At 34.1% G+C, this 15,861-nt stretch overlaps 2 protein-coding genes across 2 annotated transcripts; both read right to left on the bottom strand.

Annotated features, from left to right (window-relative positions):
* Positions 1-4,642: 4,642 nt before the first annotated feature.
* LOC135077571 (uncharacterized) lies at positions 4,643-8,809 on the bottom strand. Its single transcript, XM_063972122.1, has one exon. It carries the CDS (start codon positions 8,801-8,803, stop codon positions 7,541-7,543), a length of 1,263 nt encoding a protein of 420 aa, XP_063828192.1. The 5' UTR covers positions 8,804-8,809; the 3' UTR covers positions 4,643-7,540.
* Positions 8,809-15,780, bottom strand: LOC135077572 (U6 snRNA phosphodiesterase 1). The gene is made up of 6 exons (XM_063972123.1): positions 15,762-15,780; positions 15,537-15,645; positions 10,266-10,408; positions 9,968-10,151; positions 9,392-9,554; positions 8,809-8,995 (listed from the first exon to the last, which is right to left on the bottom strand). The coding sequence occupies exons 2-6, from the start codon at positions 15,632-15,634 to the stop codon at positions 8,813-8,815; spliced, it is 771 nt and encodes a 256-aa protein (XP_063828193.1). The 5' UTR covers positions 15,635-15,645; positions 15,762-15,780; the 3' UTR covers positions 8,809-8,812.
* Between the last annotated feature and the right edge of the window lie 81 nt (positions 15,781-15,861).

Here is a 15,861-nt window from a genome sequence, read left to right as displayed (position 1 = left end):
CAACTTCTTTATTTTTTTGACGTATTTTGCTTGTAGAAAATTTTGAATGTATTGATTTCATTATTGCTTATTAAAAATAGATACACAATATACCCATGTTTTAAACAAAGCTCAAATTATGCGCTTTGTTTGGTTTTTTCGGGTTTTATGAAACTTAGGAAAACGTTCCCGAATTGATGGTTTTCTGCAAGATATTTACTACTAAGCAATATTACTAAAAAAATAAAGAATTCTGTGCGCTGCCCTGTCAAGGTTTAAAAATATACAAATTAAGCAACAGTGTAAACTAATAGTCATCATTATAGCTTGCAATTTTTTTTGTCATAAAACCGATTTTGAAATTCGCAACCTTGGTGATTTTGAGCCAGCTATGCTTCATAAATCAGGATATTGTCTATAATGATACAATCCGCTTTTCTACTATGACTGATCACAGAAAGTCATTTCATCAATATTAACACCATATCAAAGGGGATGGAACCACCATCCCAGCATAGTAGTTTTAGACCCAGCACACCTTTGTATCGTACTAAAATCGTAAATCGTACCGGAAAACGCAGCGTGGGACGTCCACCCACAAGGCGGACCGACGACATCATAAAGGTAGCAGGGAAGCGCTGCACGCAGGCCGCTACCTGTACTATTACTTATTCTGTGCCGCTACCAATCGATCAACATGGAAAGCATATTGGGGGAGGCCTATCTTCAGCAGTGGACGTCCTATGGCTGAAATGATGATGATGATGAAATCGCTTTTGATGGATTTTGGTATAATAGTTTCGAGTTCCGGGAAAGGACAGGATAGTGTTATTATGAACCCATCCTAAATCAAAATGGCAGATTAGTCAATAAATACAAATTAATTTAGGTACTGTACTCTTTATTATAAAACATAAAAAAGTCTTAAACATAATAATAATCTATTATACATATTTACATGAAATTTTACATCTTCAGATGATTTATTATTTTTACACATTATTAAGGACTGAAGTGAGATCCTCAGTTATTGTTATTATAAGAATTCAAACACAGAAAATAGAATCTTTTTAACATAATATTATTGGGAGCGTATTCTTCAGTGGATGTGCAAACCGCAAATGGAACGTACCTAAGTATTTATGCTAATACCTACTTTGTAATGTATTATTAGTTTAACTTTATATTCTTTATAAACTTTTTTATAATACAATGTCAAAAAATAGATAAGATGTTACTACACCAGTGGGTGTTATTATGTATAACACCCACTTTGAAACGAATATTGAAAGTTTCCGCTACCCCTAGTACAATCCTACTAATATTATAAATGCGAAAGTTTGGATGTCTGGATGTTTGTTACGGATTACTAATGTTTGGCCAAAAAACGTTTCCCAAATTATCACATCGCAAACAACGTTTCGCAAATTTTCATTTGGCAAATTCTCATTTGGCAAAACAACTTATTGCAAACTTTTAATTCGCAAATGTCGTTTTTGGCATAATATTATTGTTTAGCAAATTATTGTTTGGCAAAGTATGTTTTGCCAAATGTTTCATTTGGCAAAAATATTTCACGATAAACTATTTACAAAACAATTCGATTGGTGCATAGAATGGAATACAAATTAGCCTGTGGTTATTATTTTGTTTAGTGGGTAGTTAATATAAATTTTTTTCTAAATAAATTTTCATATTTCATTCTTTTTATCGAAATTTACAAATGATTCATTAACAATAGAGATGATTCTAGCGCTCGGCGGCCGCTGCCGCGGCACTATTTTCTACAATACCTACTTTTTGCAACCATACTATTTTCTGCAATCTCTCTGTTTTACATAAAATTATTGTGAAAACCATGACCATGTGCCTTATGCTTTGATTTGTGGGTAACGGTGGGTACTCGTAAGTATGTGAAGTGTCAATTTGACCAAGCAAATTATTTGGGATATAATATTTGGCAAAATAAAACATTTGCTATATAAACATTTGCCAAGTAAAATTTGGCCAAATGTTAATTTGACCAAATGAATTAGTTGCGAAAAGTACAGTTGCTAAAAGTTTATTTGGGAAATGAAACTTTGGCGATAAGTTGTTTGCGAAGTGAAATTTGGCGAAAAGTAATTTGGCCAAACGGAAGGATACCGTTTGTTACTCTTTCACGCAAAAACTACTGAACGGATTTTGATGAAACTTATTATTGTTTATTACCCAGAATAACATATATAGGCTATAATTTATGATGATTTGTGACAAACTAAATTTCACGCGGGTGAAGCCGCGGGCAAAAGCTAGTCCGTCATACATTTATTGTCACTTTTTTAGGCAGTTGACATCGAATGCGTTTGACGTAAACATGTCACCGGAAAATAACAAGACTCGTAAGTTGATCAATTTTCTAGGTAGTTGATCAACTCTCGGAAAATAATAAACGGCAGTTGAAATGTACTATTTAACGCATTGAATTTTAGCTAATTGGTCAACTTACGGTACCTAGCCGTAATTTAATAATTAACTATATTGCTACAAGTAAAATCATCCACAAATGGACCAATCGTTGCCCAGTGTACTATTTGACGGTACACTATTATCCGTCACTTAATACACTTTTCTCTGATTGGTCGACAGCATTAATTATAAGCATTTAGCAAGTGTTTATTCATAGAGTTACAAACACTTAGATATGTTGTTTTAATATTTATATTTTAGAGATAGGGATATTCAAGTTCGTCTATGCTATATTAGTTAAGTAAATGAAAAATGTTTAAAAAAATAATTGGAGCTCAGAGTTTTATTATTGTAAGTTATATTAATAATAAGTATTATAATCAGTTTAATCAGTCAGTACAATCAGTGGGCTAAGTACAGAAAATAATAAGATTATTTATTTTCTGTACTTAGCCCACTGTAGTACTTTTGTAACTCTGCATCAAAGTGTTCTCGATCGACAAAACTAGTATTGCTCACTGATTGTTCGTTTATTTCTACCACTACAGACTCCATTTCACTCATCATAAATAAAATCACGCGTTATAATAAGAATTATTACCAAACAAAACAACAATTGCTAATTTTACTACTGTAAATAAAGATAATAGATAGATTTATTTACGTTTAAACCGGTAATGGCGGCGGCCGGGTGGCGGGGAGCGGTATAAAAGCACGTGAGTCTTTTAACCAATCAACGTGCACCTTGCCTTTGTCGGATGATTTAACGGCAAGACGCCGTAAATTAATCAACTTACTAAAATACATACGTTAAATAGTACATTTCAAACGCCGTTTATTATTTTCCGAGAGTTGATCAACTACCTAGAAAATTGATCAACTTACGAGTCTTGTTATTTTCCGGTGACAAACACACTACGCCCCCAGGCACGCGTATAACCATAGAGGTTACGCCAAGTTCGGTGCTTGTAATACTCTACATGCCGAATCCAGCTTAATTAATTCCAGGTATAATTAGGGTCTATTCCACTTTGATTACCTGGCTTTGATCACCCAGGTGATCAAAGTGGATTCCAAACGACAATTAATACATCACAACTCTGAATAGTTAATTTAGTTAGTCACAGATCGTCATAAATTATAGCATGCTATTCTGGATTATAAACAACAATACTGTAATGTTTCATCAAAATCCTTTCAGGAGTTTTTGCGTGAAAGAGTAACAAACATCCAGACCACTTTGATCACTCAGGTCATCTTATCCATGGGTGATCAAAGGACACCAAATTGTCGCTTGGAGTCCACTGTGATCAAAGCCAGGTGATCAAAGTGGAATAAACCCCTATTTCATAATGTACTATTAAGGCACTTTGGCATATTCATTGTGTTGTGTATGTACCTATATGTATAGTCCGCGCCAATGAAGAATGTTCACTAATTTTGTTTGTTAGCTTTCTGTATTCTCTGTTAAAAATAAAAAATACACGTGAAAGAATTATTTCGATATGTCAATTAGTTTCCAAGATATTGAATTTTAAAAGTGCGGGCGGCGGCCGGCCCGCCATTTTATGCGCGTGACGTCATATTACAGCGACTGGCTCATATTTGTATGGGTGGAATCTTGCAAGCTGAATTAAGACCCACTTCCAGGCGACCGATTAAGCTGAAATTTCGCAAACACATGTCATTTGGATGACTATGCAATATTAAGATGACATGGAGCTGATCTGATGATGGAGCTGGAAGGTGGCCATAGGAACTTTATAATAAAACGACTTAAATCCATCGAGTTTGGGCTCGTTCGTTTTGTATTGATGAGTACTTTAATTCTATATAGTAATCAGGGTCTAATGATGGAGCTGGAAGGTGATTCGCAATAAAACGACACAATCGCATCAAGTTTGGATTTGGTTCAATTTTAATTTCTGTGATGGGTCTGGGTGTTAATATGTATAATAAGTTTGTATTTACAAAAAAAAATGTATTTAAGTATGTTTATATCCGTTTTCTAGTGAGCGGACACTGTGAATGTACGTCACGCGGGGTCACGTGACCATCGGCGGGACTCAATATTTAAGCGAACTTTGAATGCCTATAAAATCATAACTACTGGGTATTTTTGAATGAAATAAAAACTAATGTATTTGTCAATGTAAAAGCCTAACTGTAACATAGGTTTCAAGTGATTTTGCATACCTAGTAACATTCTCAATTAACTTTGGTAATTTTATTTTGTTCATAAAATACCTATGATACTATGTATTTTAAAAATTGCCTAAGATTTAGTGAACATTCCAAAAGATTAGTGAAAGTTGGAGTCCGATTTTGTAAATGTCAAAAAAGCTTAGAAAAATATAGGAAACAGGCCTTCCATCTCAGTGACCGCCATGTTTTTTTTTTTCGCTTTGCCGTTTATGGCAGATTTACCTACTCAAATTACAAAGATACAAATTTTGAATATTACTTATTGTTATTTTGCCGGACTACACGTATTCCTTTTGATTTACAGACATGGCAATAGCGGAAGAGTTTGGTAAATTATTTACATTATTAATACGTTTGCTGTTTTTTACCAAAACAATAAACATAGTCAATGGTAGATTACGAAACTAATTTGCCTCATCAGCTCAGCTAATATTTTATCTCTTGGCATAACATAACTACTAGTCGTCATTATATCACATGATAAAAGGCCCGGTTTCCACCAAAGCGGAGCGGAGCAGAGATGTTTTAAATAACAATCAGATCTCATTATTTTCACACCTCCTCCGCTTCGGTGGAAATGGATCGAGCGGAGAAAATAGAAGTGTCAGGCGGACAAATTTTTCATTAGAATTTGACAGCGGTGGCGGCGGCGCGACGCGGAGCTGTGTGATGTTTCATAGACAGCAATAGATTGTCAATTCGACAGCTGACAGCTCACACAAATCTCCTCTCGTCTCGTCTCCTCTCCGCTCTGCTTTAGTGGAAATAGACTGCCAGCTTCGCTGCACATCTCTCGTCTCCACTCCGCTCCACCTTGGTGGAAACCGAGCCTTAGAAGGCGCAGCAGCCTATAAAACTTCATAATGCATAGTGAAATAGATGAAAAAAATTCTTTTATTTATAATTTGTATTATCCTTTACGAATATAGGTAGTAAAACTTGCTGCATCTGATTGCGTAGTTTCAGGGACTGTTGTAATTTTTATTTTGAAGGTGCACATTATTATGTACTTCCCTTTCTTTAGTGATAAGAAAGAACATATTATTATAAATATTTGATTTTCTGACACAGATAGGTTTCTTTCACAGTGACGTCATAATAAAACACACACATGCAGACAGCACAAGTAAGTAACTCAACTTTGAAAAACAAGTAGGTATAGCCTGACCAGGAACATAAAAACCCTGGCATAGAGGCGCGTCAATTGCATTTGATAGTGCAACACTGAGTACAGTCGTACCTGTGTTAAATTAATAGGCTAACTTTATGTATCAGGATTCAGGATTACGGGCTAATTTGATATTTTCATAAATTAACGAAAAAATATTATTATAGGTAACCTGATTTAAATAAATTAAATGAAACCATCAATCGAGCTAGTAGAATTTATTTTATTATTCATCAATAATCAAATTCAGAACTTGAATATTCAACTGCAATGTCTGCTCATGAACGCTTCAAACTCGGTACTTCTTTCCCAATCCCATAAAATTCAACACTTAGAAAGTGCCAAAAAATTTTAAAATAGGTAGTTGAAACAAACCACAGCTAATTTTCATAGTGGACTGTACTATACGATAAACATGTCAGTCGATTTGACAACCTTTGTCGGAAACATTATTCAATGAAAATATTGTCCGAACCCTTAGTATTTCTCTTCGACAAATACTTTAACACATTGTGAACCACTTTTCTTTCACGACTATAAAAATATTTAAGCAATTTAATTCATAAAACCAATTGCGCACATTTAAAATAAAGTTTGTTTACACTTTGACAGCAATAGACTGACATGCAAGGTGACATGTCAATGAAGTTTTCAGTTACTGTTGCCATTAAAAGAAATTAGTACCATTAGTTTTCCGCAACATGGCGAGGGTTTTTATGTTCCTGTGGGTCTAGACAAAGTGCAAATTATGATCGCAAACCAGTCGAAAAGTGGTCGAAAAGTCCCTTTTTTGTATGGAGTTTTGACAGATTCGATTTTCGATTCGATCAAAAAGTGCGTTTTGTCTAGGGGGGCTGGTCAGGCTATTGGCTCCGTGCACGATTACAGCGCCAACTAGCGTCCACAACTTTGTGGGTTCTGTCACATAGACATTTAGGTCGTATATTTGTGAAAAAATATCGAAATGAAAAAATAACAAATATTTTCAACTAATAAATTGTTGTGATACCACGATTTGGGTGGAAAAAAGGTTTTGAAATCATTTTGGTCATTCAAATCAAATGAGGTAAGTCCAAAAAGTGTGTTTAATTTTGATTGTGTCAGGGTTTGTTTACTTCATTTATAGTTGTAGTTTTACAGTAAAACAAAAAGAAAAAGCTACTTTAACGGTTTCATTATATAACAGTAAATATATTTAAATGTTTCTGTATCGCTAGTAATAAATTAAATATCGTTTTCAGATCGAAATGAGTATCGTTTTGAAGACCGGGTTTGTGAGAGTTACAATATCAAATTCCAACCACAAACCGTATTTAAAGGAAAGTTGTTGGTATTGGCTGGACAAGTCCGAGATGTAGAAGAATTAAGAACGAAACAAGGGCAGAGTTCAATAATTCACGCTCTCATCATAAGGCAAACATCTGTGCACAACAACTACTGTGACTCATTTTTGTACTACCACGTTGTATAGTCTAGTTATTTCCAAATTGTAAACAGCTATTAAACCAGCCCTATCGAAATACAGGCCACTCTTTTATTTAAGTTCCCAGTAGGACCCTTTTCATGCGATTAATTAATGATATTAAAATGTATTATGTAGAATCGCTTTGCCATTGACAGATACATCTGATGACAGAGCTTACATTATTTCTACTTTTGACCACCATGAGCGCTGCGATAGATTATGTCCCCCCCACCTAGTACTTCGCACCCAGCGAATACTTAACAACAGTTTCATTTTCAAAGTTTTATAAAAGAAGGCAAAGTGCCTAATTTACATCTCGTCGGTTTAATAACTTCGCTAGGCTCAGACATGTTGGCAGATGTTTCTTGGACTTCTTTATAATATCGCGTGTCGGTAAGGCTGGTTATGTTGGGTTTCGAATCTTTTTCGGAAGATTTTTGTACAATTTTAGGTAAATCTTTATTTACACTTAATTTATATTTACGTACATTTCTTTGAGGAGTCTTTTTATTTTTTAAGGAGCACACAACTTGCTTTTCACGTTTATTCTTTTCCGTGCCTTGATGAATATCAACATGGCGATTTAAACATTTGTCGCCTTTCTCGCAATAGCCTTTCAAAAAATCTGAACAAACTTTTGCTTTTTCGTTTAATTTCACATGAACATAAGGACAATTTTCTTTGGAACACATCCCTTTTAAATAAAAATTGCAAGTGGGCATTTTTTTACTCGTTACATCATGAGAAAGGAGGCAATTACTATCATGACAAATACCTTTCATAAACTTTCTACATATAGACACATGTTTTTTATCATGAAGGAAGTCACAAATTCCATGAATACTTCTCAAGCATTTTCCGTATTTTTTAAATAAGGGGCAAGGAATATTATTCTTCTTTAGATTTGTTTTCGGTTTCAGCTTATAGGGGCTCGATTTGGGCACGCTTTTAACAGAATCAAGTGATATGTTTCGGAGCTTAAATCTTGTTCTAATGTGGTTTTTATTAGAAATCTGCCTACCCGCATATTGAAAGCCAGCTTTCGGTTTTGGATTAGTTAGCGTTTTGTCACTGCGGCCTAATAATGGCTGTCTACTCACAGGATCTGGTTTATTATTTACTTGCTGAGATACTTTTACATCTAATATTTTTTTGAAATCACAGATAGCAACTGATTTATATTTATTTAGTTTTATAGTAGTAGCTTTCATATGTGTCTGATTCGGTAAAGCTTGTGTTGCATTGTGTCTTACTAAAGAGTATCTCGATTTAGAAGTAGCAACTATTGAAGTGTTACTTACTTGTGCTGTTACAGGAGGATGTTCACTTTTTGAATGTGTATCATAATCTTCTCTTTGACCATGTGCATGATTGGCATTCAATTTAATGAAATGTGGATTAACATATATTCTACTGTTGTTATGCAACATGTGTTGAGAAAATTTCGGATTTACATGCATATTATTACTTGCAGCTGGAGGCAGATTAGTCGAGGTTGGCCTATTAAATTTTGGGTTTATATACACTTTGTTGTTCATGGTTAATCTTCACTGCAATGTAAATTGAAAATATTTGTTTCCAATTTTACAATTTAAATCTGACACCAAAACTGGATTAATTGTATTTCCCAACTCTTTGTTTAAGCTGTTGTTGAATTCAGACATCAAACTCGACAGTTCAGCCTTTTTGTCCCCAGTCAACCAAATTATACTCATGTGAAATGATGGATTCTGAAACAAAAATTCAGACAGTACATAGGTCAATTGAACTTTTAATATTAAATTAAAAAATAAGATTAGACAATGGGCTATTAGATAATTAGGCGAGATAAATTCGCAGTGTGGATCTCCATCAATTAAGTATTTATGTCATAACATATACATATTATCTATATATATAAAAGAAAGTCGTGTTAGTTACTTCGCTTATAACTCAAGAACGGCTGAACCGATTTAGCTGAAAATTGTCAGGGAGGTAGTTTAGAGCCAGGAGAAGGACATAGGATACTTTTTATCCCGTTATTTATTGCCATTAAGGCGGAACAAAGTTCGCCGGGTCAGCTAGTATGTATATAAAAAATTGTTGTTTTTAAATAACTTACAAAAAATTGTATGCATCATTCTCACCTCATAGAATAATGGAAGTTTATATTCCTTCAACACGTCGTCAACGTTTTGGCTCAGTTGCAATAGCCTTATTTTAGAAGAATAATCCACTTCTAAGGCAATAAATGTTCTTGTGTTTTCCTCATTACAGTAAACTTTTATACCAGAAAAATCCAAGCAAAAGCTGAAAATATAATATTTAACACAAATAAATTTAAAAATCAAGTAGGTTTTAAACAAACAGGAAATATTCTTTATGGATAATAATAATATGAGGGCATAAATGTTCTATAAAATGTTTCAATAAAAATTACTATTTGTTCATGATCATAATATAAAAACTTTAAAAAAATTGTAGTAACATCAACAAGTTTTGTTTGCAAAAGTTTTGGACTATAACTTTAATTATTATTGTACAAGGAATAAATCTGTAACACACCTCATACGTAACTAGTAACTTTGTGGATGGATTGTTGTATGTATTAATGTTTTTAAAGAACTTAGTAATCTGAACGCAAAAATCAAGAACCCCGTCGTGGCTAAACGCAATCCGCGAGAGCCATAAAGAAGAAAAGAAACTTAGTAAATAATACATACCAATCAATATTACGAAATACTTCTTGCAGAGATCTTGTGAATGGTGTTATCAAATGATACTGTAACACCACTGTCTTGGACAAACTTATATGAACATTGTCACAGACGTGGCAAGAGTCTTTAAATGCAGACAATATGCCCAATAATCTTTGTGAAAGGCTTAATAGACTTTCTTCTTCAGGATCTAAAAATATAATTAATTATGCACTTATTAATTATTTCTGTTCATTAATTTTATGTAATCTTTAGAATAAAAAAAAACCACTGTAATATAGTAAAATAATGCATTATTACTAACATTTTACATAAATAAAGGTAGCCCAGTTTCCTCTGACATGAGGGAATGACCTCACACGTCCACCATGATCCTGTGGGTCTTCTGAATGTGATTCTGGGGGAACAATTGGAACACAGCTTAAGTCTGGCAACTGAAGTTTTATTCTGAAAAACAAAAGAAAATCAATTCCAATTATTGATAAGTTTACTAACCCTAATATACTAACAGTTTACCTAATAATACTAAAATTGAAATATTTTATGTGGATATTTAAAATTACCCAAAACTGAATAATTGGGTCATTCCATAAAAATCTGTATATTTTCGACGTCATTTTGTCCTAAACTTTTTTAAGATGCTTTTGAATACTTTAGTAGTGTAAATTATAATTTAATTAATAATTATGTTATGTCTAAAAGGGCCAGTCACTTTATGCTTTATTTTAGGAGAAATTATAATTTTCAATTTTTTTAATACTACATTATTCCTATATCACTTTTAATAAAGTATAAAACTTATGACCTTAACATTTATAGATAAGTTAATATACTTAATGTAGTTGTTTTGTTATTAACACTATATAAAAAACGTCGTTCCCTAACTAGTAACCTAGTCCCTAGCGCCGTTTTAAGCTAGGGCCTGACGGTCTAGGGACTGACGATTTGGAGTAAAATTTAATACAAATGCAGATTAACTTTAAATTATAAAATGCTTAATACGATGTGCCGAAAACAGCCGAAAAACCACACGTAAATACTATAAAATTATATACAATTTCCTATTGTAATCAATAAAGCTACTCAACTAGGGACTGACGAAGTGACTGGATCAACACATGTTTCTGCAACAACTGGCACGTTTGCACTAATTCAAAAAACGGCTGCCGCAAAGCCAGTATGGTCTGAGGATAACTTTGTATCGTAGTTTAAACTCAACTAAATGTCATTCACTCTAAATACATATTAAAGCGCAAAATTATAAAATCAGTGCGTGGCGAGGGAATGACGCTAAAAGCTGTGGACTCTTTTTCAACTTAAGAAAATCAAATTATTGTTTATTGAAACCGCAAGATATTAAAAGAATTGGGTGTAATATACGATTAAATAGATTATTCGTTAATTAAAACAAAGGATCAAGTTGATGTTTCTATAAATATGGGTTCCAAAACACAAACTTTTGGAGTACGGACATGCCTAGGGAATGACGTTTTGGGTCATTTAAAAGGAATTTAAGATGTTTTAAAAATAGTTTTAAAAAATATAAATGGGTGATGAATAAAACACATTGCGAGCTGTTATTTAACAATTTTGGAATAAAATATTAACAAATATTCCATGTGAAATGTGGCGCGGACTAAGAGTTGACATATTTTTGTAGAATGACCCAATTGTTGTTTTCATCATTTACTATTCATTAATTGTATATTAATGTGACTAATCAAAACATAACTGTTAATAAGTCAAAACCTTGTAAGCAGCCAAGATCAAACATAATATTCATACAATTTTCGCGTTTATATCGACACCTGCAAGGAAAAACATCGTAACTCACTTTTGGCAGTTTTGAGTTAAAATTACTTTATCTTACTTTAAAAAACATGCGCGATTTTTTGCTCCAACAACCATTTTCAAATTCCTCATGGCTCAAAATCTAGGCAGTGTAAAAACATCGTAAGTAAGGGTATTTGAAGATTTTATGATTGTATACACCGTGAAATTTTAGTGGTTGTTTTCCCGCAGTAAAATGATTCTATCTTACTATAAAAAGATAGTACAATAGATTAAGGAAGTTTTTTATAATTCAATTAAAAAATTAGCCTGTACGGAGCGTGTGCGATTCAGTTTATGCTGTAGGTATTAAGGTATTACTTAGTGCGAGAGCTTCTTTTACTTTAAATATTGATTTCGTGAGGCAGGCAGAATACGTCACATTTTGTAAAAAAGACTATTGTTTCTTACGCTTTCGAGTTGATGATATTTTTTTTTATTAGTTGAGAACATTTTTTTTTCAAAAATAACTCGCACGATTCGGTAGTACCTACTACTAAAGGTAAATCATTCTGCCGCGGGAAAACAACCACTAATATTTCACGGTGTATTTAGTTACATTTTATTTTTTGTGATGACCATTCAAAAATTTACACGAATTTTCTTTATATTATTGGAAATTATTATTGCATCTGTACAAATCTATCAAATTTTTCATCTGTAACTTTGATTACAATCCTATTCTTTTGAAGATTAAACCATTACAACTTTAGATACAATGTTAATCATACTAATCTATCTATTTATACACTACTACTTTTTTATCACCGGAAATTTTTTAACAGGTTATGTAGAAATGTGTGAAAATTATAAAGTATAAAAAAAAAATTAAATTTTTATAAAGTTAATTTTTTTATTAAATTTTCTTTAGTCCCTATTTTACGCGTCACAGCTGGGCCACTCCGCTGCTCGTTCATTCAGTAGAGTAGTCGTACGCGCTCGCACATTGATCTGTCTGTCTCGCTCACGCCTTGACCACGCTTCCAGTGTTATTATTACTAATTTAGACCATTATAATGCAACATTTCAAGTAATTTTGAGTTCTAATAAGTGTTTCATTACACTTACGTACTTCTTTACGTGGTATTCTGACTGTTAACACTAATTGTAAGTTAATAATACAATGAAATACCTACCTACTGTGAATACGTTACGAATACACACCAATGTGTCGTTACGAGGCTACTACGACTTTAAAAGAAATATGTAATTCAAAGATCTGCCAAAACAGCGGCTTTCAGTGTTATCATCACAGAATAATAATAATGTATTACTTAGCTACCTATCTTAGGCTATTTTTATTGCAACATTTCAAGTAGGTAATTAGAATTGTAATTGAACGCAGGGCAAAGGACGAAAACAGTAATTTAGTAATTACGTAATACGTCACGTTGTATTTCTGTGAGTTTTTAACACTAGTTAATAATAATACCTACTGTGTAACTCCAATTGAGATCGCGCGTCGTTCGTAGTTCGTGAATTTAAGATCCGCCATAACAGCTGAGTGGTGCGAACAGTTTTAGATGGTGGTTTTAGTAGGCGCTTAGGTAAAATAATAAAAATAATTCAACTTTCCCTTCATACTTACCCGGGCTTAGGATCGGCCTTAGGACCGGCAAAATTCAATGCTTTGATAAGCACCCTGCATCGTGCTGAAGTGTGGCTGTCCCGGTACAGTCGCAAAACTGCACTACACAATTTCTCCGGCCAAGAATAATAATGCACGTATCATTAACACGTATTCACGTGAGGTGAATTGGTAAGACAACGTAATAATTGCACGACACTATTGACTTGATTGATACAATGTTAACAAGACACTTCACGACCGATAAAGAGCTCGCGCGCGCGCAACTGACCGACCGCTGGCCGGCGGCCGGAAGAGCGAGAGGGCGGCGCGGGCCGCGGCCCCGCGCCGCCCTCTCGCTCGTGGCTCGCGGGTGATAATGGCCGCACACAACAAACGTACACCGCCGCCTTTAGGAAGCGTCGGGCCGGGAACGTCGCATCTCTCTCCATAGTAACGGGCGGCCTTGCGTTGAGCGTAAATAGTGCTAGCGACGCGTGTGTCCAAATATTACCAATTTTGGGATGAAATTTTGAGTAGCTTTATTTAACTTTTTTTTTTGCATAAATAGGATCAGTATCAATAACTCATTACCCAGATTTTTTTTTTCCGGTGATAAAAATTTAGTGGTGTATAAAAGAAAGTCGTGTTAGTTACACCACTTATAACTCAAGAACGGCTGAACCGATTTAGCTGAAAATTGTCAGGGAGGTAGTTTAGAGCCAGGAGAAGGACATAGGATACTTTTTATCCCGTTCGAAATTAAAAAAAAAGTCTGCTTATTTATTGCCATTAAGGCGTTTTTTTAAAAAAAAAATTGCATTAGTTTAAAAAAAAGGAAAGTTTTGTATTTTTTTACGTTTGTATTGGATAAACTCTAACCCCCTTACTAATAAAAAGTTACACAGTTGTTGAACAATGTTTTAAAAAGACATTTCCATACTAAACGTCACTTTATAACACTGTTCAACAAGCGTGTAAGTTTTATTAGTAAGGGGGTAAAAGTACTGACATGATTCCAAAAAATCTTTGATCATTAGAATATGCCATTTCCCGGAGTAACAAAGGCTATACTCGGCCGAAATTCGTGCAGGCGAAGCCGCGGGCAAAGAAAGCAAGAAGCCGGTACAGAAGACTGAGAGGTGTAATGAGTCTGGAAGTCTTTAAATAGACTTCGGACGCAGGTTGGCCGTGATAAGAAGGGTCAAGATCACCTAAAGGGCTATAGAGTGAACTATGACTGGAGTTTTTCTACGTGATGGGATCAAAAATGAGATTCTTAGGACAATCAAAGTGTCCAACATAGCCCACAGAATTGCCATTATTGACACTAGGCTGAGCACTGATGGGCTCGTAGAACAGATGGCTGTTAGGGCTGGTTTTTACTCGGTTGACCGACGATATACTTAGAAGGTCGCGGGATCATGCGCGTATGTGGCGGGGGGCCGGGTTGGCACGTTACGGAGTGGCCGGGGTGGATATTGGGCTACTGATTTGAAAATGATAGTTGATAGTACTAACTCATGAGCTATGATATTAATCGCACCTCCCGTGACATGGCATATCAGGAGCCAGCCCCCCCTGAAAAAGAATCCTAGATACACCAATGCGCGGGATGCACCTAGATGTGGGCGGCGTAAGGCCAGTCGCTGTGGAAATTCGTGGGGAAGGAGTTTGTACAATATTGAACAGCGTTTGGTTGGAACAAATTAATTACACTATTTTTTTACTTTTTCAAAATTGTATCTCAGACATACAATTATTTTCTCCTAGCAATAAGATACAATTTAGCATTGTAACTCAGACTTACAATGTACTTCTTGGAATATATTATTATGAATGGATATGATTGTAACTCACAAAAACATGAGTTAAATCATTGAATATAGTATAAATATTTTTAATTATAATCATAAGATAGTCTAGGTATCCGATTAATAACTTATTTTTTCAAGACAGATAACCTTTAGGATTTAAAATGACGTGAGATTTTTTTTTTAAACTTTCGTCGTGCTCTCCTGAAAAATGGCCAAAACTGAGTTACGATGTTCTTCCTTGCAGGTGTCGATATTATTAGTAGGATATTAACCTAGCAAATCACAATCCCATACAATTTATTTGACAAAGGCAAAGCACTAGTCATTATAGAACCAATAAACTAAATATCTACCTACTTACTTTTTACATTGAGGTTGTAAGCGTTTATTTTCTTCTGACTCTTTTTCACTTTCATCAGAACTTGAACCGTAGTTACTGATGAAAGATAATGCAGACATTAGAGAATTACCTGCAATATGAATAAAAACTTACATAGTTTCGTCTAGGTAATGTAATGAATTAATGGTAGAAAAAGAATAAATTGATAATAGGTAACAATAAAGCTGAGCAATAAAGATTGTGTACCATCATTTATGGTTATGCAACTGTTGTTTTAAAAGTGTAACTAATTTCAAAAGTACCTACATCAAAAAATATAGAACGCAACAATACAAATCCGAATCTA

Source organism: Ostrinia nubilalis, chromosome 13 (genome assembly GCF_963855985.1).
Source record: "Ostrinia nubilalis chromosome 13, ilOstNubi1.1, whole genome shotgun sequence".
Lineage (NCBI taxonomy): Eukaryota > Metazoa > Arthropoda > Insecta > Lepidoptera > Crambidae > Ostrinia > Ostrinia nubilalis.
This window is presented reverse-complemented; position numbering and strand designations above follow the sequence as displayed.